Source organism: Zootermopsis nevadensis, unplaced genomic scaffold (genome assembly GCF_977971745.1).
Source record: "Zootermopsis nevadensis isolate Lab colony 2312 unplaced genomic scaffold, Znev_1.0 Znev_ptg000027l, whole genome shotgun sequence".
Taxonomy (NCBI): Eukaryota; Metazoa; Arthropoda; class Insecta; order Blattodea; family Termopsidae; genus Zootermopsis; species Zootermopsis nevadensis.
In genome coordinates this window covers 2,754,577-2,781,683 of record NW_028259159.1, presented here as the reverse complement: position 1 = coordinate 2,781,683, position 27,107 = coordinate 2,754,577, and the positions used below count along the sequence as shown (strand labels likewise).

The following is a 27,107-nucleotide window of genomic DNA, read 5'->3' as shown; positions in this document are numbered from 1 at the left end:
ACGAATTATCTGTGCTGCCATCTATCAGCAACTGCAAAGAACTATTAATATATCAAAGTTGTGATAACCAATGCCGGATCTCAATCGGTAACAACCGTCCAACTAGCCCACCCTCAGTAAACACCCCAAACCCTGGAATAGTAAACTTAAAACTTTGGTAGAAACTGACCAGCGTTTCAGAGTTGCAAACAATACCACAACAGAGTGTTATGAATATTGAAGAATAACACAGTAGGAAGTTCATTCAAATTACGGAATGTGATATTCAAATATCATTTAATTTAGCAGCATTTTCACAGTCAACCAATTTGTTTTAGTGTGAATATGCAAGCAATATATCATTTTATTGCTTGTTTCTAGTTATTCTGTGTAAATCCTGCCTAATGTAATTACCCTGTGGGAAATGAAGAAAGCCATTAAAATCTCAATCATGATATAGCTGGTCTTCAGATGGATATTCAGAACTGCGACCTATGAAATATACAGTGGGACATACAGATACTCAAGAAAAGAAGCAAAATAATTTAATTTTCAAACATTAATTGGTGTTGATAATGATGGTTTTATTACTTCCTCCACACAGCATTTACAATTGGTGACTTTACATGGATATAATCTGATTTTATACACTTACTTTGTATCAGTAGTTGATTAAGCATTGAGTGGGGTACGTACAGAAAACACTAAATGAAGAAATATATATACACACACACATATAATAATTTTTTTAAGATCCTGCATTTCTGTCTCCCATTCTTCATTTTTAACAGTTAAACAACAAGGAGAATAAAGTGAATTACAGATCTGGAATCTAGTTACATTTGTCTTACAGTAATTACAACACATGTCTCACTAATATTTTTTCTTGTCTTAACTGATCACAACAGCAAATCACAATGTGTAGGATCATTTGGTTTAAGACCACATGACTACATTTAAGCTAAAACTGGACTTACTTTAACACTGATTTCATTACTTAATTATAATCATCTAAAAGAAGAAGAAAAAGTATTTTTTAATGTTGCTTTCTTAATTCTCTCACTTCCTGAATATGAATTTCTTAAACTGTGGCTCAGCTATGCAATTACTGATACATTAAGATAATGTCTGACAAACACTGAATTCAGTTTAACTGACTGGATGTGACAATATTGCATCCCAGAATCTTGTTTGGTTCCAGTCATGAGGAAACATAATTTCATGATTTCCAAAGAAAGTGTAAAAAATCTTTCACTTATAGTCAAAAATTTGTTAGAAACAAAAAATACTTATTTCAAACTTGAACCAAGAGAACATATTTGATTAGTTTGATAAATGTTTTCCAGCTAATAAATTATTTAAAATTTTGAAACATCAACAGTTCTGAAAAGTAAACTTAATAAAAATGTACCAATGATTAAGTAAGATCACTGTTTGGAAACTAAAGCAAGATATTAAAAACAAACACAAAATCTAACTCCTTTAGTATTTGACTCTTATCTGTAATGTTTACTGTTATAGCCATCATAAATTATACCTGTTTGCTGTTGTTGTTAATTCTTGCATATTTTTGAAATCCACTGCAGCATACATTAAAATGATGTGTTACTTTTAGTATGGGTTTGGAGCCAGTTTAATTTTAGTATGGGTTTGGAGCCAGTTTAATTTGTCCTGGTTGGTGAATTCCTGGTGATGCTAGAGAGGATTGTGTCATTGACTAAAGCTGTGGACCAGTTCTTAGTAGTTGTGATCTTTTATGAACAATCCCTGGTCTCCAGCTTGTCCCTGTACGCTGCCTGCCTGGTATTGACCTTTGGCAGCCAGTCCATTAGCCTGAAACCGTAAGAAAGTTATCAAACATACTGTGCGCTCTAATATTCACAATTCTTCACCAAACCATTTTGGCCCAAACTGATTACACTTTTTATTCTCATTTAATTCCCCACTAACAACACTCAATATATTTTGTAGAGCTTCATATCAGTGTCCATATATGCTCAATATTTATGATTTAATACATTTGACACTTGAAGCAATACTGTTGGCTATATTTGATTCAATAAATGTATGAATACATGGCAGATACAAGCACTGTTTATGTACTGCAAAGAACAGCAGATTTCTGTAATTTCTGCCATCATTCAAGGAAGTGTCTTTCAATGACATGTAGTGGAAGATATTAAGTTGTTCTTATCTCTAAGATACATAGTTTAAAGCCCACATTTCTTGAATTTGATCAATACACGAATAAATAAAATAATGTATAAATAAGAACTGTGATCATGTCTGAAGGATATCTGAGTATTGCGCTCTAAAAGGTGGGAAACATCTATATTTTGTAAATATTTAAGATAGTTTTACAATCAAATGTCCAATATTACCGATAATTCTGCATGGCCAAACATGAAGAATTATACAGTGTTTAAAGCAAAGCATGTGTGAGACAGGAAAACAAGAACATGAACACCAAGTATTAAGTCAACCCAGTCTCCTGTCATTAACTGTCATCACTGCAAAAATTCCACTTGGAAGATTTGGTGATCATATCTCACCTGTGTGTCTGCTTTCTCCATATAATGAAAGTAACTTCCCAGTCTAAAATATTTTCAGTATACTTACCATAACGGTTCTTTTCCTTTTAGCAATGAAAAGCATAACACAATATTATTAACACCTATCCTCAGTAACTTAAAATTCTGTTATCCTAAGGATGGTCCATGAATCTAACTGAGCGACACAAATCAGTCAAAATCATTGCAATTTATATGTATATCTTAATTCAGTGACATTGTTTCACATGGAACTCATGACTGTCCCTGGGGCCAATTCAGCCTCCTATCCAAACTGTACCCAAGTTCTTTCCTCAGGGGTAAAGTGGATGGGGCATGCAGTAAGCCATTCACCTGTATCCAGTGACAAGGGTAAGAATGTGTGGAGCTATACCTCCACTTTGCATGATGCTAATCTTAGTTAAGAACCAGGGACAACTTCATCCAAACTTTACTTTGGGTTTATTCATTCAATTATCTGAGTCATTTCCTTTTCAGTGGAAATATGGGGCTAGCTTCTTGAGTTTATTATTGGTTTATTTAATAATGCCTTCCCAACTGTAAAGATTATACTGTAAAACAGTGAATGTAAGGATAAATGTAAACAATAAATTTGCTAGGAGGTGAGAAGCAGCAGCAATGATCAGTTGTGTACACCCAGCCATGTTCCGCCAAGACTAAGAAAAACCATAGGATAGTCTCTGCAAGCAGAGATTCAAGTCTGTGAGACCCTCCAAACAGAAGCAGGAGTGGCCTAAGGTTCAATTAATTTTTAAATTAAAATGGTAGAGGTCAGTATTCTGCATTTATATGAAGTCAGACACTAGGATATTATGATGTGATATGAAGTAATGTTCTGACTCACACAACTGTAGATTCAAAGTCTGAAAAGGCTTTGATGGTAAGAAACTGTGATCTATGGACCATGCTTACACTAAACAAGAAAGATTTACAAACCATGAGTTCTAGAGGAGGAAAGTCAGTGCAAACTAGTGATGATCTAGTAAGAGTGATTTTTGACAAAGTTGGAATCAACTGCAGCGATGTTCTTGACAGATCCAGCCACATATTTGGCTTGACAAGCCAATCCATTAGCCTGCAAGATACACAGCAACAAACATGCTTTCAACAACACACAACAAACAAGTGCATGTCAGATATACAAGAGGAGTGAAACTGATTAGTTCAGTGTCATGCTATAATAATAAATAATATTTGAGCAAGCTGAAAACCATCATAAAAATTAATTACAACTATAATATATTCTTAATATTTAAATCTGATTTGTTGCCAAGCTTCCAATACTTGAGTATATAGTACAGATTCTCAAGTACAGTGACCAACTACTTCTGTAATACAAAAAAGTTTCAGTAACCAGATATAAGATGTCTCATTCCAATCTTGGCATTCTGCTTATTCTGCACACCCTTAATACACTCTATGGCTAAACACACTTTACACGTTTAATGACAGAAGCATCAAATATATTTTGGAATACCCACAACAAAATTATATGTGAAACTGTACAAAGCTGCATGAATGTCAAAAAGTTTACTTCATGAACCACAGAAGTAGTTAGTAGATACATCTTTACAGAAGTTTCTGAGATCAATTTGAGACATTCAGTTTGAAATATTTTAATTTTAACAGTTTTATAGTATTGTGAGAAGAGAAAATAAAGCTGATGCCAAGGGATTAATACAAAGCCACAACACTACTTTTAGAAGTTAATAGTTTATTTGTGTGCAGACAATAAAATCAGTCATACGCTAGTCTTACTAAATACTGGCAAGCACTACATTAAGAAATAAAGCCAAAATACAAGGCAATGTAATAACAAAAACTGATCAGCTGAAGGCACATGCTAAATTGACTGCACATATAATGACTGTATTTTAAATTTAATACAAAATGTTAGTTAAATAAATTTATGATGGTAACCACATCACTGCTGACCCACAGTTGCAAGACATTCTGTACATAAGTGACTGTCCCTTACTACAATGCATAATTATCCCATATCTAAGTGACTATGACACAATGACTTGTAAAATCAACACATATCCAAGACTGCCCTAACATTTCTTGCAAACTGAATACCAGGAACAATTCTGCAATTTTCTGTTCAGCTAGCAATTTTTATTCAGTGTTTATGTGCACAAAGCACATTTTTAAACTTAATGAAATAATGCAAGCAACTAACTGGCTAACAAACTTAAATTAACTCTTAAGAAGTCAACAGGAAAAATACTGCTTAAGTGCCATGTCAATTATATCAATCCGACATATATTTGCCATTTTGATTTGTTTCCTCCTCATGGCAATTGTGGAAATCTATTCCAGTGGTAACAAGTTAAATAAATATTCCACACCTAAATACAGAATAACAATCATCCTAATAATTATATCCTAATATTTAAGTAACAAAATTTAAAATGACTTCCCATCTACATTTTGGAATAACTGTGTCCATCTTCTAATGTTGCAAAGAACAAATATTTACAGTCATTATGTGGGCAATTCCAGTGTTTCTACAGTGCAATCAAGCTAGTCTTACCTTTAATATGGTTGTAAGGGTTTTATGTACAAGAATAGGAAAACACTTGCAGCAAGGTGTTGAATGTATGTTACTGACCTTGGCTCGCTTGATGAGTTCACTCTGTGCAGCCTTCACATTGTCCGGCTTCCCTCCCCATGCTCGAAGCACTGATGCCTGCACACAGCATACAAATATATGGCATACAACACAAAACAATTACCTAGTTTTCTTTTAACTTCTCTTTGGCAATAACTTCCTCCAATTAACTTAAAATTCAGATTACAAAAAATAGAACAGTACAGTCATTAGGTAAAAGTTTTCTTTATTTCTACGCCGCACAGTTTTGTGGGTTTATATTACAAACCCAACCAGAGATTCTTTTCTGGATCACATGCCTTTCTTTCACATTGTGATTTCTTCCTAATGAATCAGATTATTCCACAAATCTTATAGTCACTTTCCAGAATTGTCTTTTATTCAATGGGCTGGAGAGCTGACCCATTGCAGAACTCCCAATAGTAACAATGAGGAAAGGTGATTAGTGATCACATAGAACACACAATTATGCTAGGGAGCATCCGAAAACACAACTCAGACTGAAAGCAAAATTCTCATAATGGCCATGCCCACTACAGCTCATCCTGAAGTTGGAAGCTGTGAAACATCCTTAAATGTTAGCAAACCAGCCCACCACAGTCTCATGTCATTACTAAAATATAATACGTCTCACCTAATCATCATGAAAGCCTGAACACTTTCCAGCAATGTTTCATTAGCAACTTCTTATGCACAATCTAAATATTTCAGTAATGTGATTCTATAATGTCTTGACAGTGATGATGATCAACAGATATATCAGACAGAACCTACCAGTGTAAGAACACAGCCTCCTCCAAGAAGACCTACCTGCAAGGCACGTCCATAACTGAAGGTGAGGGGCCAGGGTTTCTTGCCACTGTACTTGTTGATAGCATCAAGGTTGACAGAAGCTTCCTCTTCAGACTGCCCACCAGACAGAAATGTGATACCTGAAAGATATGGGTCATAGAGATATTATATGCTGTTAAGCAGCTGCGAGTACAGAATATTCCATTTAAAATAAAACTATAACTACTACACATGAACACTTTCACATGCAAAGTGATAAAACCAAACTCAAAACTAGAGTACAGCTTTTCACTTGTTCACCTATGCAGAGATGAACAACAATGATACCTGCTACAGCAGCTGGCACGGTCCTGTTTAGAGCTGTCACAGTGGCAGCTGCAATATCCTGGGCAGTATACTTGGTGGTATTTGATTGACCAGCAGTCACCATGTTTGGCTTCAACAGTGTGCCTTCCAGGAACACATGGTGGTCATTTAAGGCCTTGTATACTGCAGCCAGGACAGTTTCAGTGACTTTCTGTGCACGATCAAGGTCATGATCTCCATCAGGCAAAACCTGTGAAATAATAAGAAGACAGAAGTTAGACACCTTTATCTCCCAGAAGACAGTCATCTTCATACTCATCACTGTAAGATACATACTTAGTTCCAGAGCACTTTCCATTTTTTACAAAGTTATGTATAATATTTTATTACAATAAAAATCATCTACAAATATTTTTATTTTTTACAACAAACATATTTCAGCTCTTTAAACCAACGTGATAAAGCAAAAATTATTTCAAACACAACAGAAATAATCTCACTTAAAATATATACAGTGGGTTAAGATGGGATAACTCATTTTCAAATCCTCATCCAGAATAGTTAAAGCTGTTAGCTTCTATGAACACATTACCTCAGGTTCTACAATGGGCACAATACGATTTGCCTGGCAGATAGAAGCATAGCGTGCCAGAACGTTGGCATTCTCCAGAATGGCCTGATATGATGGAGTGTTATGCTTGATCTTCAGCACACAGCGCCACTTGGCAAAGTGGCAGCCATCTTTCTTGTACTGTGCACAATGCTGGGCCAGATCATCCAGTCCTACAACACAGAGCAGTCTGGTTCTCTTCAAGAGCATAACTAGTATTTCATTTTCAGGGTGACAGGTGCACAAAACTCTCACCAGGAAAGTGAAAAAAGATTAGAAGGGTTTGGATTTGATTTATTTTTAAGAATTTAATTATAGTGCTGCAAAAGTAAAGACGATATAATATTATTAAGATAAGAAAATTATTATTAAAACTGAGTGAGCAAGGGAGTCAAATAAGACTGTCATGACCTTTTCAAGAAATAATCACAGAATTTGCCTGGAGGAACTGATGAAAATCACAAAAGTTTCAGTCAGTCAGACAGTGACATGGTCAACTGAATTTCTCTCAGACATAAGACTACAGCACTAATTCTGCATCAGCCTGAAGGTGTAATACAGCATTTTTTAAACAACAATTGTTTTAAAACATTCCATAAAGACATGCAGAAAACTAATATTATGGAATATGACATGAAAGATGAGATTAAGTGACAATTTAGCAAAAAAGCACAAATTAGACTGGTATATTACATTCCGACATCTTTTCTGTAAGATATATGCTCATGCAGTAGCTGTCAATAAGGTATATTAAACTATTTCCTTAGCACACACTTCAAAGAAGATCCTGTAGTAGGAACCTAAAAATTATCCATTTTCCTTGGAGGTTACAAACCAAAAACCCTGTATGCATTTCATACTTTCTGCTTTCTGTATCCATGCACAATGCCCCGCTCCTCTCAATCTTCCTGGTTTAACCACTTTAACAATGCTAGGCCCAGCTCTCCGCTGCGTCGTTACATTTATTCCTGTTATTTAATTTCCTACAGATCCAAATATTCTGCTCAGCACTTTGTAAACGTAAATGCTGAAAGAAACTAAATTTGTACCTTGTGTGGTGCATTCATCCTCAGATCCAAAGAGAGGAACAACACCCTTATCAACTTTGATGCCGGGGATGATTCCCTTCTGTTTCAGCAGTTCCACAAATGGTGTTCCATCATCAGCCTTCTGGTACAGCGTCTCATGGAAAAGAATCACGCCAGAGACGTTCTCTGCCACCACCTTGTCCGTAGTAAACAAGAGCTGAAAAAAAAGCAACGGAGATCTTTCATCTTATGTAAAACTCAAACACCAACTAAGGTACAAAAACTTGTGTTTGTGTACTGGGTTACTTAACAGCATACCAACTGCAGAGTGTAGTGAAAAAGGAACGACAATATTAATATAAAACGAAAACTGGTGGGACAAGGGAAACAACTGATTGTGGTCTCTTTTAGGGTATTACCCCTATACATTCGTGGAGTGACTGAGAATAAATAGGAAAAACAGAATTTCCCATGTCAGATGTGAGATATAAAACACAAGACCAGACACAAATAAAGCAGAAGTATACAGACATCAGTTAAGCATAAGGGCAAATAACTAAGTAAAATAATGATGAACTTGTTACCTATGACACGGTTAGATAAAAAAAAGTTCAACTTAATCCTCATGGCAGCATACCTGTCTGTAGTGGCGACGGTTTTCATCGGTGTTCTCTATGCCTATGTCAGCAAAACGCTTGCCAATGGTAGCAGTAGATTCATCAGCAGCAAGAATGCCCTTTCCAGGTGCTACAATTGCATTGGCAATCTTGGACAGCTCCTCCTGCAGAGCGGGTGAAGGGTAGTTGAAGTATGTAGTCATTTTTGACACTGGATTTTACAATAATAGATCTGAAATGACAAAATATTTAATTGTTAATCTATTATGTCTCTGTTTCTGTAGCTTCCAACAGCTCAATTTTAAACAATGCTGAATTACTTATATTGAATGACCTAGGTGTAAGGGAAAGGTGTTAACCAACTTCAATATTCTCTTATTCATGCACCTCCATTCTTTTAGATATACAACATTTTTAGGGTTCAGTAATGGGCTTTCTTTGGCATGGTAATAACAATTTTATAATGCAAATTAATAGGTATCATAAACCTCATTAACAATCAAATACATTAATTTAAAAAATAAATGATTGCGGAATTACAAGGTTTTTATAACTTTAACGCCAAATCCTTCGGAACACCAACGTACCGATCAAGTTCGCTTAAGCGGTAACTCTTCTCCATTATCGTGTGGAGGTAACATGCCCGGCTCGGATATCGGCCGGACCACGTACCATCTGACTGAGGTTCTTCGTGGTTTTTCTTAACACCTCCAGGCAAATGCAAACATTGTTACCTTGATATAAGTAATGACAACCCCCAACCCAATAATTTTAATATTCACCGAACGCCATCACCACCTAATATCATCCGACGCTAAAAAACACCGCAGTTGATATAGAATCGTTAATATTTTAAGACGAATGCATCTAGAACAATAAACACAATTCATTCAGCAAATGCTTCAATAGTTGTTCCCATGTGATGTAACACGAACTCCAGCATGTGCCTCCATCTACTGAATCGTACGTCATTTAACGACGTTGTTTCAAATTCGGAGGTTAATAAAATGGAATAAGAGACAGAATTAATGAATGTTGAGAAGGTGCGGATTTAGAAGGAGATGGTAGTGACCTTTTTTAACTTCTGACTTCACCTAGAAAGACTGAGGAAAATAGAGTACTAAGGCACTACAGCCGCATATCTGGCAACCAAGTGGAGATTCTAGCGGCTACTTTTTTAATACCAGTACACCAACCAGTTCGGGAGTGTTCTGAGAATGAGTTCATTGTATTGCTGATTTTCTGCCAGTGTTTTTGCAGTCAGCTCCCACATCATACCAATGAGGCTTCAGTAGTTAGAAGACTGGCTTTCTAGTATTGCATTCAATGAAGAATGCAGCCTTCCTGGGTTATTGCGCCGCGTAGTCTGGCTTATGTCCACCAACGTTTCAGAAGTCATACTGCCTCCGTCATAAGGGCGAAACGCTGGTGGAAATCTTCCAGACTACACGGCGCAATAACCCAGAAGACTGCAATCTTCTGACTCACCGCTGTGAAAACCTCAAATCCTACATATCGCATTCAATGTTTCCGGCACTCCACATACATGTAATACAATCAGACGTTTATTGTGGAATTTTTATTCACATGTAAGAAAAGATTTTAAATAGGTGTAAAAGTATAGAGAAGTATTACTTCACTGACATTTATGTAATTGGTTTGCATGGAAATTTAATGAGACGAAGACCAGAGATGAAGGAACGGGACAGAGGGAGGCGGTGGAACTTTCCAGACCTGTGGTAAATCAATATCCACCACTGCCGCTGTTGGACGCTCCGGACGTACTGGGGAATACAAGGGCATTTATGTAGCATAACGTAGTTGGTCCATGAATCCATATTCACAAATTAAATCATTTATCCAATGATTATGAAAACTGGTATGCACTAGTTGTAACACAAACATATACAACACTTTCCACGCTACGTACGAGATAAATCGCCTTGGATCCGAGCTCTTCAGTCTTGACTGTATGGTATTTGAAGGTAAACTTCTACCAGATTACACGGCGCAACAACCCAGAAGGCAGTCATCTTCAGACTCACCGCCGTGAGAACCTCAAATCCTACATGTATGGTATTTATCAACCAAAAGAAGCCTCTCCTAGTTTCTTAACACTTCAAACAATATACTTCGAGTTTCAAAGCAATTTTCCCTATACTGTAATTTACCACAGAATTATGCATAAAATAATCTTCACAAATTATTCAGCAGAAAAATAGCAAACATCCACAAAAATGTTTTAAAATCTGTACCAACTTCATAAATAAGACTGCTGTTTCAGATGCAGGGAAGACATTGGTCCCGATATTTTCCCAGAATTATTAAGAGGAATAGCGAAAATTCCCAATCAGGAATGGCAGGTACTGAGGGCTAGATTGGAAAATAACCTCTACTAAATATAAGTTAGCATCATCACTGATATCTAATTTATAATGCGTGTTGCCGTTTGTTGAAATAATGTACCAACATCTATGGAAAAATCATGAAAATGATAGGAATTTAAGAAATCTAAGCAATGAAATGTAAAGAGTCTTTTAGAGTAGCGTTATTTACAATGTGCACGCGGACCGATCAGGAAGTGATCCAAGGTCAAGTGTACTCCTGTTACTTTCCACTTTGAGACGCATTAAACAGTCACTTCATATTCGCTTGAAATGGTAAGATGGATGAAACCTCACTAATTCAAAGTTACAGGATCTTCGTTTGAAAAAACGACAACAGTTGCTCAGCTGGTCAAGAAGACCCCTGTTTTTATGATATCCAAGGTCATTAATCTTCTCCCTATTCTGAACAAACTGAATCCAAACCAGTCAATCAAATCCGTTTTATCTAAAGACCATTTTAATGTTGCACATGCTGCAAACAAACTACAGAAGTACCCAAAATCTATCGTCACATAAACAGCCCATCCATGAAATGTAATTTTCCCACTGTAGTTTCCCCTCATCTGCATTGCAAATAAAAGTGTTTCCTCGTCTCCTTCACCTTCAGAAGCGAGAAACAAAAAATTCGTGTAAATAAACGTGACTCTACACCATTTCAATAAGTTTTACGTAGAAACTAGTCCCTGTAGCAGCGTTTAGTCTAACCCGTCACACACAGGTGCAAGAGAAGTTGCCGTTCCAGCACGGGGTAACTCCGCCAACGCAAATTCACTCACCTCATTCTCAACAGCGCTGGGCTGAGAAACTAAAATACAATTTAGACGCCTTCTCGAGTTATTTAATGACATTGAGTCAACTGAATACGTTATATCGAGTTTAATAAATTACATTTTTGAAAGAATTGTACACTAGGAACAATTTTAAATAAATCAGCGGCACTAGAGGGCGGAATCACGTTCCGGTCGCATTATCACCGGTGAAAGAGCTCCCTATTGAAAAAAGACGAGTAGGTCCGTTCTGGACGTCCTGGTAAGGGATAACAATCAGAATATCAGTTCTCCGTCTAGCACGTTGCCCACTGAGGTATCGCGGGCTCAGTATTTGACTATGAGCAATAACTTATTTAGATACGCCGGGCTACAGTTCATTTAGAATTCCTACACCTGTTGAAGCAATATTCATCACGGATATTAACGATAACAGGATCTAAAAGTTACAAGAACGTCAAGTAAAAAAACAACTTATTTAACAATCTATCAAACTTAAACAACCTTCCTATACAGGGATAATAGCAGCCTATCTACAAAAACTGACAGGCAGCGAAGAGTGGGGGGAGGGGTCAAGTCTTTATGTCACGAAGATCGATAGGTGGAACGGGGTGGTGCTATCATGTTCCTAGTGCTGGCAGGACCTGGCACGAAATCACCCACAAATCATCCAACAGAGATAGTGATGGATTAGCCGCCCCGCCTATCTAACTTCCCTCTGCCACAAGATGGTACCACAGCACGGGGTTAAGCCGTCCAAAATTAGACTCACAGTTTACTACGTTCATCGAGCTGAAGTCTGAAATTTCTGCACACGAAGACAAACATAAGAAAGCACGGGCAGTCTACACCAAGCGTTTACTATCTCAAAGGTACCAGCCTTCATATACGTTGTGACATTCAGAGCCACTGAAAATATTTCTTTAAGACGTAATTGAAATAAAGAACTAAGCTAGAGGAAAATAAATTCATTACACATTATAATATTAAATTTCTATTATTACATTGCCATAAATATTAAATTCAAATCACGGAAGTTGAAATGGTTGGACTTGTGGAACGCATGTGGAATATGATAAATGAGTATGAAATTTTGCAAATAAATTCAAAAGGAAACGAATGGAGACGTAAGCGTAGATGGATTCTATTAAAGTAAATGTTAAAGAAATATGATGTGAGGACGAGGAATGAGTTCCCACTCTCGGGCTCTTGTGAGCGCATCTTCGAGTTCTATGAAACGCGGGTAATTTCTCGAACATCTCAAGAAGAACTCTATACAACAGAGTTTACTGTTTATTATTACTTTCCTTTCTCACCACGACTTTCCGTATATAAACATCGGAGCTGGATGTTACGTGAAAAGAACAAAATGTCGTCTACGCATAATTTGTGGAGTCGATAGTAGCAACAACAATGACAATAATAATGTTAATTCTTGAGAATCCTGCCATCAGTTGGTAAGTTGTTGCACGATAATATGGAATAAAGTTTCTCACCGTCGAGAACGTTCCCTCTTTTCAGCACAAAGGTTTCAGTTCCCCGTTTTTCTAGCGGCATCCGTTTTCCGCAATGCGCCAGGTGTAGAACCAATAGGGGACATCCAAGACAGAACGTCAACCTGAGTATTTTGGGAGTCACTGCCACAAAACTGCACGGCATGTCTGTCAGCTGTCTGTATATAATAATGCACTACTGTGAGGCCTTAACCGTTTCAGGCACTTGTGCATCAACACCTAAAGTCCGGTACACGCAAGGACCATGAGATGTTGTTTTGTCTCACTTCTCATCCTACGCGAAATAACCAATGTAGTTAACAAAGCGCCTTCAAACCAAGAATGAGGCAACTAAAATCCACCACACACGTTAGCAATGTTCCCCCTTAAAAGAACGGACTGCAGGGAACACGCACGATGGTGTGTGTGTGTGTGTGTGTGTGTGTGTGTGTGTGTAACACCGCAAGAAATTAGCACCGAAAATCGATACTATGGCAATCGATTGTAATTACGGCTAACCGCAGCGAAATACATGCAAGCTCTAACAAGTTGTGCTTTAAAGCTCCGCAGTTTTCACTGTTCCCAAAGAAAACACTGCGATTGCTGTACGTAATGCTGGAATAATGAAAACAAATTAGAGGTCGTTTGATCTTAAGGTCGTATTAAATACCCTCCTTCCATGGGACTGGCTACGGGCTGGGCGACCGGGATCCGACTCCCGCCAGAGAAAGGAAGTACATCATGTCGAGGTTAATCATTTATAGCCTTCAAAAAGCATTATTAGGGATGATCAAGTCACGGAGGGTGAGATGGGCGGGACATTCAGCACGTAGGGGGAGATGACAAATTCATACAGATCATTTTAATAGAAAGACCTGAAGGGACAAGACCACTTGGAAGAAGCAGGCTTATATGAAATAATAATATTAAAATGAATCTTAATTAATTAAGATGTGAGCCTTGTGAATGGATTGAGCTGGCTCAGAATAAGGCCAAATAGCAGGCAGTTTTAAATACAACAACGAATCTTCTGGTTGCATAAAGAAACATTTCCTAACCATCCAGACGACGACTATCAGCGACACATGACTGTGAAAATCACCGATTAACGATTTGATTAAGTAATGAATTAAAATTAAGTTACACGAGCTTCGTATCATGTACGTACTCATAATTTAGAGCCACCCAATTTATAATGACGTCGAACAAGAAGAGTCCTTGATACCATGAAAAGAAACTCGCAAACTTGTAACAAGTGGCCTCACACATCGAAAACTTCATAATCGAGTCGTACATCGCATACACCACAGAAACAAATGAAGACTGCGATGTCGATGATGATTATGATGATGATAATAGAGACTATGGGTTGATTGTTCGGTTCGTAGTCCGTTTAAAAACACTGTATCAACTTCGGAGGTTATTAGCATCGAATCAAGATTGAGAATTTTGTCTATGCAACGACCCTTTGTCATATTCATAAGGCACGTAGCTTTAACTGCGAAGAGGGTTTTAGAATATAATTAGGACCGATGTGGAAGGAAGAGATCATGTCCTCTGAGCCAATAACCGGTTCATGGAGGAAGTGATGAAAATCACGATAAACCTCGTCGGTCTCAAGATCTGCATTTGCATCCTAATTTCTAAAATAAGAAGCAAACCTGAAAATAAACTGCGAATTTGAATGGATAAGGGGAGAAAGACGAAGTCGAATTGCATCAAAGTACTAACTAGAGTGACTGAGGAAAACTAAGAAAAGATTCAGCTACGATATTCGGTGCCCCTACTGAGAATTATACAAAATTGAAGGACGAAAACCCGAACTACCTACGAAGTAGTAGGAATATTTTCTTTTATCTTTGCACAAGCGTTTAAACAACAGCTGAAAAGTTACAACCAAAGCGTTAATATAAATTTACAAGAAATGAGCAAAATGAAACAGGGAAGAAGTCCACATTGCTCTTGCGTCTGGTACGTGACTATAACGAGAGAAATTACTGACAATCATAATATCATATGCCGAAAATGGGAAATGTAAATGGAACCAGTGACGTCAGTCTTCTGCAGGCAATGATCTATAAATTGGAGGGATGTGACGCCTGTCTGTCTCGCTTGGTGATGACGTCATGGCGAAGGATTCCCTCACATGATTGCGCGGCTGATCGGGTATCCCCACGTGGGGATTCCCACCCGATCACTTGGACACGCAGATTTACTCACTGTTCGAGATTCGTCCGCTGGCCCACAGTCAAGACATCATTTTTAGTTTCCCTCAGTCTCTGCATACAAATTCGGAAAGAGTGCCTTAATTTAAACCATGACCGCAGCCCTGATCCCTCTCGATTGACAATTCCTCCAAAGTAAATGTAATGGTTTGAATGCAATGGCTCGTAGCCAAAGCCTTAATACTAAAAAACAGAGTACGCAATGTGAAGGTGAGACTGGCATTAAAGTAGATGTTCTGTATATGCATCTTACATCATACACAGTATAAATCGTCACGTACCACGAACATCAGAACATCTGATATAGTGACCGTTCTATTAATATTAAGCGGTGGTATTCTCCAATGCAGATATACGATAACATAAGCTAAATACAATAAACGTCTTGTCAGTTCTGTAGGCCTACGGCATTAAATTATATCATAACAGGGTTCCGTAACAAACTATACCAAAATGTACCGTGCTGAAAGTGAAACTTACCGTGATATGAATCCACACACCGACGTGCCATGTCCTCAGCCAAGAAGCACAAGCAACTGTTTCATGACTTAAGAAACCCCGACCCCTGACCTGTGCAGGCCCTCCAGCTGACACCGAAAGCGACCGGCGAGTTCGGACGCCAGGCGCCGACTGCAGCGAGATAGGGTCGCGACAACGACAACGTCAACCCCACTACCTCAGCTCTCGCCCGCCGCCGCAATGCAGAGACCGGGAGCTTCAACCCCCTACCGCCCCTGTGCCCTAACAGGATACGCTAAAACCAGAGCCAAACTTAGAGCAATAATGCAATATCTGCACGGGGAACTGCGGCAGAGCGAAGGATTCAAACAAAAAGTCATTAAATTCGGCCAGCAGCCTTCGTCGTGGATCGACAATTTCTTCGCTTATCTAAAGAGACTTAATAAAGAACAAATTATACCGGGTCAAATTACAAATTAATGATCAATGATGAGCGGAGAAATACGCAAATTCAAACTTTAATAGCTTGTTCTAATATACTATCCCCTGCATCGATGGAAGGGGCCGATGAAAATCAAGAACACTACAGTCGTTCCTCAAATTCGGGGCCCCATAAAAACAAACGTTCATCATAGCTATTTAAATATTCTGATTTAAAATCACAGGTTATGTAGCATCGAATGAGATGAAAGGACGATTTTGTATGCTGCACCGGAAAGATCAAAGAAGAAAGTGTCCATGATATATAATAAAGGTAAACAGAAAGATTACAGTCACTGCTGATAGAAATTTCATGCCTGCTCCGAAATATACAGGTCGTTCACTAATTTATTTTAATGTAATCATAAACAAAAATGCTTTCTTGCTTTTTCGTGAAAAACCACACGATATCTTAAGATGTACATGAACTACTCAACTCATTCGTGGTTACGCCTTCCTCTGGAACACATTCCTGAGAAAATTTAAATGTTTATTCCGTGCATCCTATTGCTCGTTCGTACGGCTAACATGAACCAGAGAGCGGTCAACACGACGTGTAGACATAGGAATGTACAATCTACAAACCACCACATGTTTCGATCCTTAAGGTCATCATCAGATGGTAATGCATGAGAAAGTCACTTCTGAACTGACACCAGGCCTATGTAACCACTTTATTGGAATGGATGCATATCAATAACGAGGATAACATATCGCAGCCCTGAAAATGTAGATAGTGTGTTGCTCCGAAACGTCTGTATCTATCTACAAGCTCACATGGCGTTAGAAGACCAACATTAACATTACCACTGCCGTGTGAATCACAATGGATCCAATTTACACAATGGTAACCAGTTTCCTTAACATCCATTTTCGTCCTGAAAACACTTCTTGCACCACCAAGTACACCACAGCACTGTTGGTGTCACAGTACTATCTACTATTACAACCCAACAGTCCAACGCCGCTGACACAAATTTATGCACGTATGACCTGACGTTTTCACGGCGACTAAGTACAATGAATACTTCTTGAGTTACCAACCTTGAGTACCCTGATGACGAGGAAGAAGATGGTTCTCGAAACGTTGGTGTTTTCTCCATTCATTATACAAATTTATGCAAATCGACCACACTCAAAATCAGTTCTGTAGATACCAAAGTTTCGGAGAAACATGTTGTCTTCATCTTTAGAGCTAAGGTGAACTATTTTTGTTTAAATTAAGGCGACATGTTCTTCGGAAACGTTGTTGAACCACTTACAAGACCACACAGTGCCACGACCCAGAAGACAACAATCGACATTCCTTTAATAGCTTCCAAGATGAGACATCAGAACAGACGGACGCTCAGACAGGCACAATCTCCGACTTCGCGTTCATTTCATGCACCTCATAAAGGAAGCATAAAATGATTTCACTTTACCCCAAATAAACATCCGATAGGGAACATAACCGCCAACAGTCACATGCGAAGTCAAAAACCAACATTATTTCTTGCACATCGTTCATCAAAGCCACAAATTAATGTTCCAATAATCAGAACTAAACGCCTTTAATGTTTGTCATACATTTCACCACGCGCAAAAACGAGCCCAACAATTGCTGTAAAGCGATCACAAAAGAATCCCACATTCATTCATTTACCTATTATAACGTGGAATTTAGAGGAACGCCGCTACAAATATCACTATCTCCGGCAAACCGCACTAATGAGCTAAGAGCAACAATGTAACACCTCCACGTAACACAATACAGTACTACACAAGGGCAGTAGGGAGACGGTGAGAGAGACAAAATATTTGCGTCACCAAGGGACATAATAAAACAAACTGGAATCCCAAAACATTCCTTTCTGATGCCACGGGCGTAAACATTTATGTGGTGAAGGACTTTAATGGCTATAAAATTAATTATAAATTGTACATGAAACATTTTAGAAACGCAAAGGTCACTAAAGTCTGCACTCAACTGTTAATTTCACCCTCTCTTGTGGATTCTTCTATGCGTTTTGTATATTTGTTTTATACTGTTCCTGAACATCTTTCAAAGGGAAAAGAAAAAACTTTAATTTTCTTACACGCAAATAAAAGTAACACCTCTGAACTCACCGATTCGAGACGAAGGATGGCAAAGCCTACCACTAGCCAGCTGGACCAACGTGACAATGATAAGTCACACGCAGCCTCACTGGACTCCAACCAGCGCTTATCTCGTGAGATAACTCAACTACACATTCAAATGACCTTAGTATCTTTTTGTTTTGATGCGACTACTACTGATTACTCCGGTGTCAGTCTGGATGTCATTAGAAAGTAAACAAGAATATATACACACCCTGTTACTTACATCAGTATTCCTTCAAACGGAAACTGAAACCTATCCAACGAGGTTACAAGTAAAAAACGTGTCTAAAATAAAAATTACACAGAACAGAAACCTCTTTTTATCCCAGGCCTGTGGAGTCGGTACTAAAATCTCAGACTCCGGCTTCGACACCGACTCCTTCATAAAAGCTCAATATGTATTAATATAGGTAAACCTACTAAAATGGTAAATGGCAAAATAAGAGATTTCATCACCACCACGTGAATCATCAGCCTACTTTTTAGACTTATAACCTATATTTAAATATACGTCTAATGGTTACTGCAGAAATCGGTTGATTTGTAGACAGTTTGTATTCTTAAGGTACCGGAGCCAAAGTTACATGTGGCTCAACGCGTAAGAGTGGGGCCGCCGGCGGCTCAAAAAGTATAGAAATTGTTCTTAGGATTTTATATCGAGGTCGGAGTCGGTACATTTTTACAGACTCCAACTTCACCTAAAATTGCTTCCGACTCCACAGCCCTGCTTTACCGGAACATAACATCCGGTCTCCAGGATATAGTAGAGAGTAGAGAGAGAGTAGAGAGTAGAGAGAGAGAGAGAGAGAGAGAGAGAGAGAGAGAGGCGTGACATCTTACACATCACTGATATTTAAAAAGTACCCTATCATTTTCGATTCGACTCTATTTAAGTGGGTAGTTGATCAAGCTCCGGTACTAACCCAGTAATTTTCCTACAGAAAACATGAAAAATGTCAGTCATAACAGTCCGTGTCTAAACCGGGAATCGAACCCAGGATTTCTCGAATATAAGCAGGAGATATTTACTGTTGCATTGAGCAGTGGTGATCGTTATAAATATTCCTGTGTAGAAAAACGCAACCTATGAGAACTTAGTAAGTTTTTGGTTCGCCTCAGCAGTAGAAACTTTTCTGAGTGGAATAAGCTTACGGAAAAATACTTTTAATGACGTCAAATTTGTTATCTTGAGTTTAAGTCCAAGAATTTGTTGGTCAGGGGTTAGATTGTTAAGACACTTGATGACACGTAATCTTTGACCCACAAATCCGTACGAGTCCCTTAAGAATTATCAGAGAACATGTCAGAGAAGTTCAGGAACACGTCAGTTTCTTAACTTTGTCCATAAAATCAAATGTTAGAATGTCGGTCTTTTTATAACAGTTCTATGTTAATAATTCTTTCTTCTACACTGGCAACATGAGAAACAACATATTTTCCTGACAGAAATTGTATCAGGCCTACGTATCCCTCGATCAATTTAATCACTGATCTGTGCTGATTATTATCCCTCAATAACACACGCATAAACTGCACATAACCGAGCAACTTGTGTGGCTGAACAGTTGGAGCCAATGTTACCAATGTCTTCTGGAAAACTCCCACAGGAAACCAAATTTACAAAATCACTTCAGTGAAGGAAAACTTCAGACAAAAAGTACAGACTTCTTGAAACAATGTGGACACAAAATTATAACAGCCCTATTCAAATCACTCATGTTCACAGCGATGATGAGCCAACGCGTATTACTCGTGCCGACTATAATTCGGTGGTCACGGCCTATTTCAAAGTAGACAGCATCTCACAAGCTACTTTGTGTCAAAAGTAACTGACGTCAACCAATTTGCTGAAAATGCCTGTACCTGACGCGTATTATATTGAACTTCTTGCGTCTTCCGAATACTGCCAAGGTGTGGAGCGAGGTTGCATACCACGAAGCGGGCTACGTGATCTATCAAGCAAATGACAGCATGATGTGATCGGTGCGTGAAAACCTGAGCTCAGACACATTCGCTTATCATTATGCCAATACGTCATCAAGGCAAGCAACTTCAATGACACATATTCGCCTAATTTATACAAAAACTTTGAAGGTCGTACATACTACTAAGACACTCTAAGACCAGCTTAACTGAACTGCTTGGCATAATGAGAGTTTATTCTGTTAAGTTATGACATACTGAAGTGTAGGGTATGCTGTCCTCTAGAAAAAGCTGCTGAGTTACAAAATTTATTCGCTATAAGAAGAAAACAAATCCTTTGCTAGTTTTCTTATCTCACCATGGCACAGATGCTTATTTATTGCAAAACAGACCACAGAAATCTATAGCCTTCATTACTAATGTCACTGCATAGTCAACATTATTTTTGCGAGCATTTCGTTAAGACTCGTAGTCACAACATCGTAAAATGTTTTAAATAAAATACGTACTTGAATGACATTTTATCCTATCTTGTATCGATGTTTCTTACCAAGAGTTTACTAGTCTGGAAAATATGAACAGAAAGAGACTAAATCCCACGATTCTGTTTCACATATAACAGATCGGCCTAAGGAGTAACATAATTTTATAAAATAAAACATTGTAACATTCACCCTAGAAGCATTTATATAAAAGTGGTAAGTGCAGATTCTAAGGTCACTGACATTGATAACAGAAAAGGAAAGGTGAAACCTTTTTAGAGGCTGCAATGCTGCTGAAGACTAATCTTAATATAGTATCGCATCTTAAAGGTGGTTCACGGTCATGTTATTTTTATATATTTCTTTAGCATCCTCTCCACATCTTTTATACATACACGTAAAGGTTATAAACATGGCGTCTTAGCCTTACAGTTCAGTCTAAAGTCTTCGATGGATTCTTAAATTATTTCAGTATATTACTACAATAATTTTCCTTCTTGTGTAACATTCCACTATTTTATGATATCCTATTTATGTTGTTGCAGTTTATTTCTATTTGTCTATTTACTAGTTTCTAACTGTACATTCAACTTGCCTGGTCATTCGCGACTATGCACGAAAACACGCAATCAAACGCAAAACAGGGAATTGCATTAAAGATAAAGTAACCTAAGCAAAGATTCTGCAGAATAAGTGGTACAGAGACTCAACTCGATATACAGAATCACCCGTAAAAGCAGGCTGCACGACGGAACGGTAATAACAAATCTAGCGTCCCTATAATACGTCAACAAACAGTTAATTCTCCTTACTGTCTCAATTTTGCTACGACCCAGAAGTATTATTTTATACCATTTATAAATAATCTAAGAGATTCCATGTCAGAAATATCGAAAGTTATCACAATGGACCTGCAAAATGTATCTTCAAAACAGAATAGGCCTATTGCGGTTATAAGAAATAATAAACACTTTCAAAAACGTAACAAAGCGGGTCCGAGAATGCAGATTAAGTATTAGAGACCTAGAGCAAAGCGTCGAGTATAAACAAGAAGGCCCAAACTGAACGGAAGGGCGCGGTTAGAAACTTATCCAAGAATAATGTTTCCTTTCGTGACAGTAATTCAAAGAAAACTGTGGTGTAGCTACTAATCTAAATTGGAGGAAATTGGTTATGTCATGAAGATAAACTGAACAAGAACAATTCAAAGAAGCAGTCGTCGGTCGCCTGTAGCAATTAACTCTTCGCACTTCGAATTTGCGTACAACTTCAAGCCCTCCCGCGCCCAAAAGTCGGTGAAATAGACTACGACATACACAACAGCCACTTGCCCGTGTTTACTATTCCAGCAAAATCATGGTTCACTAACCACCTGTTCAAAATTTGGAAACGGGCTGTTGATATTTGAAATTTTGGACTTTCAGTGAGCAAACTGAAACCAACACGAATGTTCTTCCAAATAATCTTTCACTTAACACTGATAACGTTGAGTTACGTCAGCAAGTTACACAGCATGCATATCGCGATAAATATTTACGAACATATTTGAAAAGTCCTTTACATAACCCTAACTAGAGCTGAGGTCTGGTATGTGGGAAACGTGATGTGTCACGCTTCAAACAATGCATTAAAATACTGATTATCGAAAACAATATGGAAGTATATTCATAAGATTTCAAGCAGTTATGTGATTTATGTGATAATATGTACCCTCAACAACAAAATATATATACAGAAACATGTGTTGCACAAAAGATAAAATTGTAAGAAGACATTTTGGAGGACTGTATACTGGTTATCAATCATGGAAACTGGGCGATCTTAAAACCAAACCACCAGAAAGTTAAATTTTAAAATTATCTGAAATTATTTATTCAACAATTGCGTAAGCAATACGTACTGGTTGCATGATGACATGCATATATCTTATAATGAAATAACTTGAAACGTTATTTACCTGCAAAACTGGCGGAAATTCATCGGTATATTCACAAAATGCAATTATTATTATTATTTTCATCATCAGCATAGTCCCGGGATCGAATCCTGGAAACACGTAGGCTATTCTACAGAGTGGGTGGGAAGTAAGTAGGCATTAAATAATCGCTATACATTGGAAATATAGAGGTTATAACCATGCCTCAATGCCTACTTACTTCCCACCCACGCTGTAATCTTTACAGCGAGTTAAAACAAAATTACGCAGGAAAAAAGAACAGTGAGATCCCTCTAATTAATAATAAAAAAAAATACTATCAAAGCATTTCAAAATTACAATAAAATATCCCTTGAAATCGAAGGGGGCGGGTCAACCTGAAAATTAACCTTATTTCCATTTTATTTTCTATCTCCGTTAATATATGACGGATTTTAAAAAATTAAACTGGCATTTACAAAGAAATTATCATAATACCATACAGTTTTCAAACAGAATAAGAATAGTCAAAATAGTACACTTACCACACTAATATTCTCTTGTAACACTTCTAGCAGGTGATCTTGCCTTACATCAAGGGCAAAGAGGACGAACCACAAACTACTGTTGCGGACTCTAGTGGAATAGCATCAAACCACTAACGGAATGGTGGGATATGATTTCGTTAGTGTTTTGTTCGGTCAGCTGTTTTTTTAATAAATTTATGGTAGTATCCATTTCATTACATGTAGATTGTTAATTTTACAACTCGATTATTTCAGTAAACATAATAAATGAATAATTTTTAAAGACATATTCTAAAGTACTGTGTTTCGATGTGTGTACATTGAGGTTATGTGAATAACCTCTACCGTTTAGTTGACAGCGTTTGTAAACAGTCTTTATTTAAACATTTTCATACCTTATTTGAATTTTAATCAATTAATTAGGGTTTCAATTGTCGGTCAGAAAATCTAACCAATTTTCGCATCCTTGTCATTTCATTTGGTCATATCATATGTCTTTTCATGCTATAGCATGAAAAATGAAGTTAACTGTTCATTCAGTTCTTCAGCCGTACTGCCTTTCAGCAGTGCTATTCCTCGTGTTCTTTAAATGTAAAGGGCATAGATACAGCGTGACCAGACACCAAAACAAAAAAATATGATATTCTGAAAATATGTGCTTTGGAAAGTAGAGGTAGGATAGAACTTGTCATTTAGATCAGACTTTTAAACGTTTGGTTTACAGCTTGTCTGTGAAGCTCACTTTTTTGATACTGTTTCCTTGTTCTTACAGGTCTTGAACTGTTTATGAATCAATTCCATCATGGCAGATAAAAAGCGATCCCACGGGAGCAGTTTAGAGTCACAATCTTTATCTCCAGACAGGACAAGGATTTGTAAGATCAGTGAGGCTTCTTCAGAACAAAATGAGCTGTCTAAAAAGCTGAGACTTAAGGAAAATAGCAGGTATGAAGGACATACATCTACCAGTAGTAAAAAGTTTAATAAGTCAAAGAAAATAAAAGGTAAACCAAAAAGTTCATCATCATCAGATTCACAAAGTCATTCATCATGCTCTTCCAGAAGCAGCAATCTGCCAAAGGAAAAGGAGAAGAAGAAGAAGCTTAAGAAATTAGAAAAGAAGAAGCGAATGAAAGAGAAAAAGTTAAAAAAGAAGCACAAGAAAGAAAAAAGGAGGCTTAAAAAGGCTGCAGCAGCAGCTATGACAAGTACAGAAAATGCAAAGGATGTGAAGCATAAAGTTTTTAGGGACAAGGAGCCTGAGGAACCTTCAGACCAGTTGTTGATGGACAGGGCTAAAGCTATGGCTCCAATGACCAAGGAAGAGTGGGAGAAGCGTCAGAGCGTGATTCGTAAAGTGTATGATGAAGAAACTGGTAGGCATCGGTAAGTATTGGTTTTAGTGACAATATGTAATAGTACAGAAGTAGTAGAAGAAATCAAATTATGAAGTTTGTTATGCAATATTCTACATTCTCATGTTACTTCTTTTTCCTAAAGTCCAAATATTATCTTTCCCAATTTGTTATGAACAACCCCAGTGTTTAATGACTGTAAATAAATCCAAAGTTAGTTATAGGTAATTTTTAAAAATCTAGTCATCCTTGAAAGTTTCAATTTTTGTCATTATTTGTCTTGCCATAATTTGATTTTGATTTGCTTTGCTTTGTTTGGTGTCACCCTGTTATATTGTGTCTTTACATTTCATAAACAGTTATGACAGTTCTTTAGTTTAAAATCAATAAGGTAGCATGTTTGACTAATGATACAAACACTGACAAAGAATAATGACTGTGACTCTGTATTTCAATAGGCTCATCAAGGGTGACGGAGAGATTTTGGAGGAGATTGTGAGTCGAGATCGGCACCGTGAAATTAACCGGCAAGCTACTCAGGGGGATGGTGCTTTTTTCCAATCCACAATAGCAGCCAAACTGAAAAAATAAGAATGATATATTGTGCAAAAATGAAAATAATATATTGTATTATATAGTAAAATGTGAATCTGATAATATGTTTCTGAGGATATGAAACAGATTATAAAATCAGGCTCTTCTCTTCTAAGTAGGAAGAAGGAGAGAAGACATCTTTGTGTACATAGGAGTCCTCAATCTAGTCAGTGTTTCTATCAAGTAGTTTACAATACCACTAATATTCCTTTTCCCAGCCTTTGAGTGCCGTATTTAATTTGCCATTCTGTCTGCATATTACGGTTCTCAGGTGAGAAATACATTCAACTCGTTAGGGCTGAGTGGTAATTATATGTATCACACTTTTACAATTATAAGATTTTTCTTAGAGTATATTTGTGGGTTTCACATAATTCTCATTGTTTTCCTAAATAAATTGATCTTCTTAATGCAGATGTTTTTTTGTTGAGGTAAGATAATTTTTAAATATTATTTAGATGAGACTGGCTTCAGAAGGTTAAGAGAGGGTTATGGGGCCCCAGTGGGTGTTCATAACACTGGTGTCACAACCAAGCATGCTACTTCTTCTGACACACACACACATATATATATATATTTTAAACCAAGATTATGGTAAGCAAGCATTTAGAAAGACCTTGGCAATCAAGCAATAAAAAGCAGAAGTTTCCCCTTTTTATTGTCAAGGCAGGAAAATATAAGACCAGGACGTCTAAAAGCTGTATGATATGTTACAATGTACTGAAGGCTACTAAGAGTTCAGACCTCTAATGCCTTACTTTATCACATAAGAGTGCAAAACATGTCATTTAATGGAGAAATATTGATCACCATTTCACAATGTAGTATACTAGTAACTACTCATAAGGTACATGAAAAGTAGACATAATGGGAGGGCAGTGCCAGCCTGCATATTTCATCTCTGAAACTATTCTACTCAAAATGTTTTGATTAAATTTGGTATCGGGGTATCTACAATTTAAGTTATAACACAAAGTTTGTCTGGATGGAATTTGTATAACCCCCATTTTACATTAATTCAATCATAATGTTCCTAGAAATGGCTCACTGATAATTATATAACAAAGGAGAAAGAAGGAAACCAGCATAAAAAAACAGATTCATTAAGGTGACTGACTTGTAGTCACCTGTATGCCATTCTTCAATAGAAGGAAACAATGTTTGACTATGCTCTGTCATCTGTATTGTGATCAGTTTTGCAATAAATGAACAAGGCCAATGAGTTATGGAAAATAGCAAGAGTGCATCCCTCCATTATCATTCAGTCATCAAATCTGATTACACTTTTAAATTTCTCCAAATACTGTTTTGTTTATAATACTACAAATAATCACTTCTGCTTTCAACTTTATTCAATGTTACATTATACCATAACATCTGCAATATGCAGAAACTTGGAATCTGGACCTCCCGAGTCATATTAAACATTCATAACTAAATAATTCTGATTATCTTTGTGTACAAAATATATAAAATTACCATCACAACTTATTGTGTTGCAATTACATATTTTCATAAAATACTTCAAAGCAAGTCTCCCGAGATGGACATAAATTGGACATTTGGCACTTGTTCCGGTTTATATGCAAAGGAAGGAGCTTAAGATAGGATTTTATTATGATCAGCACTTTTCTTAATCAAAATTTTTAACCAAATTTATGTTGGAAAGTTTTATTTTTATATTTTAGATATGTGAACTATCGGACACGAGATTTCAGTGTGTTTGCATCACGCACAACTCATTAGCACTTCTCACATGCCTTAGACAATAACAATTTCAGGAAATACAGGAAGCCATCAACATATGCCTGCCACATCATCATCAAGAGAAGAAACAGGAACCATCAATTCACTCCTGTA

General features: G+C 37.3%; 2 protein-coding genes across 8 annotated transcripts; one reads left to right on the top strand and one right to left on the bottom strand.

Annotated features, from left to right (window-relative positions):
* Positions 1–542: 542 nt before the first annotated feature.
* Ald1 (fructose-bisphosphate aldolase) lies at positions 543–23,434 on the bottom strand. 6 transcript variants are annotated; one of them, XM_022082508.2, is made up of 9 exons: positions 23,317–23,433; positions 8,537–8,748; positions 7,921–8,116; positions 6,854–7,044; positions 6,283–6,511; positions 5,974–6,095; positions 5,164–5,241; positions 3,486–3,624; positions 543–1,812 (listed from the first exon to the last, which is right to left on the bottom strand). In XM_022082508.2, exons 2-8 carry the CDS (start codon positions 8,717–8,719, stop codon positions 3,529–3,531), a joined length of 1,095 nt encoding a protein of 364 aa, XP_021938200.1. In that variant the 5' UTR covers positions 8,720–8,748; positions 23,317–23,433; the 3' UTR covers positions 543–1,812; positions 3,486–3,528. The 6 variants fall into 6 exon arrangements, with proteins under 6 accessions (XP_021938200.1, XP_021938204.1, XP_021938199.1 ...); XM_022082512.2 differs by lacking the exon at positions 3,486–3,624 and adding an exon at positions 2,599–2,614; XM_022082507.2 differs by lacking the exon at positions 3,486–3,624 and having other exon boundaries at positions 23,317–23,432.
* Positions 23,381–25,657, top strand: LOC110838876 (uncharacterized). Of its 2 annotated transcripts, none has more exons than XM_022082513.2 (4): positions 23,381–23,498; positions 24,071–24,243; positions 24,361–24,684; positions 25,112–25,657. In XM_022082513.2, the coding sequence occupies exons 2-4, from the start codon at positions 24,101–24,103 to the stop codon at positions 25,242–25,244; spliced, it is 600 nt and encodes a 199-aa protein (XP_021938205.1). In that variant the 5' UTR covers positions 23,381–23,498; positions 24,071–24,100; the 3' UTR covers positions 25,245–25,657. The 2 variants fall into 2 exon arrangements, with proteins under 2 accessions (XP_021938205.1, XP_021938206.1); XM_022082514.2 differs by lacking the exon at positions 23,381–23,498 and adding an exon at positions 23,588–23,971.
* The last annotated feature ends 1,450 nt before the right edge of the window (positions 25,658–27,107 follow it).

Coding starts and splice junctions, on each gene's coding strand:
- LOC110838876 (XM_022082513.2), top strand. CDS start 24,101: ATGGCAGATAAAAAGCGATCCCACGGGAGCAGTTTAGAGTCACAATCT. Junction 24,244..24,360: donor AGACTTAAGGAAAATAGCAG/GTATGAAGGACA, acceptor ATGCTCTTCCAG/AAGCAGCAATCTGCCAAAGG. Junction 24,685..25,111: donor GAAGAAACTGGTAGGCATCG/GTAAGTATTGGT, acceptor GTATTTCAATAG/GCTCATCAAGGGTGACGGAG.
- Ald1 (XM_022082511.2), bottom strand. CDS start 8,719: ATGACTACATACTTCAACTACCCTTCACCCGCTCTGCAGGAGGAGCTG. Junction 8,117..8,536: donor ACCGTCGCCACTACAGACAG/GTATGCTGCCAT, acceptor CTTTTTTTTCAG/CTCTTGTTTACTACGGACAA. Junction 6,512..6,853: donor TGCCCATTGTAGAACCTGAG/GTAATGTGTTCA, acceptor ATTATTTCACAG/GTTTTGCCTGATGGAGATCA.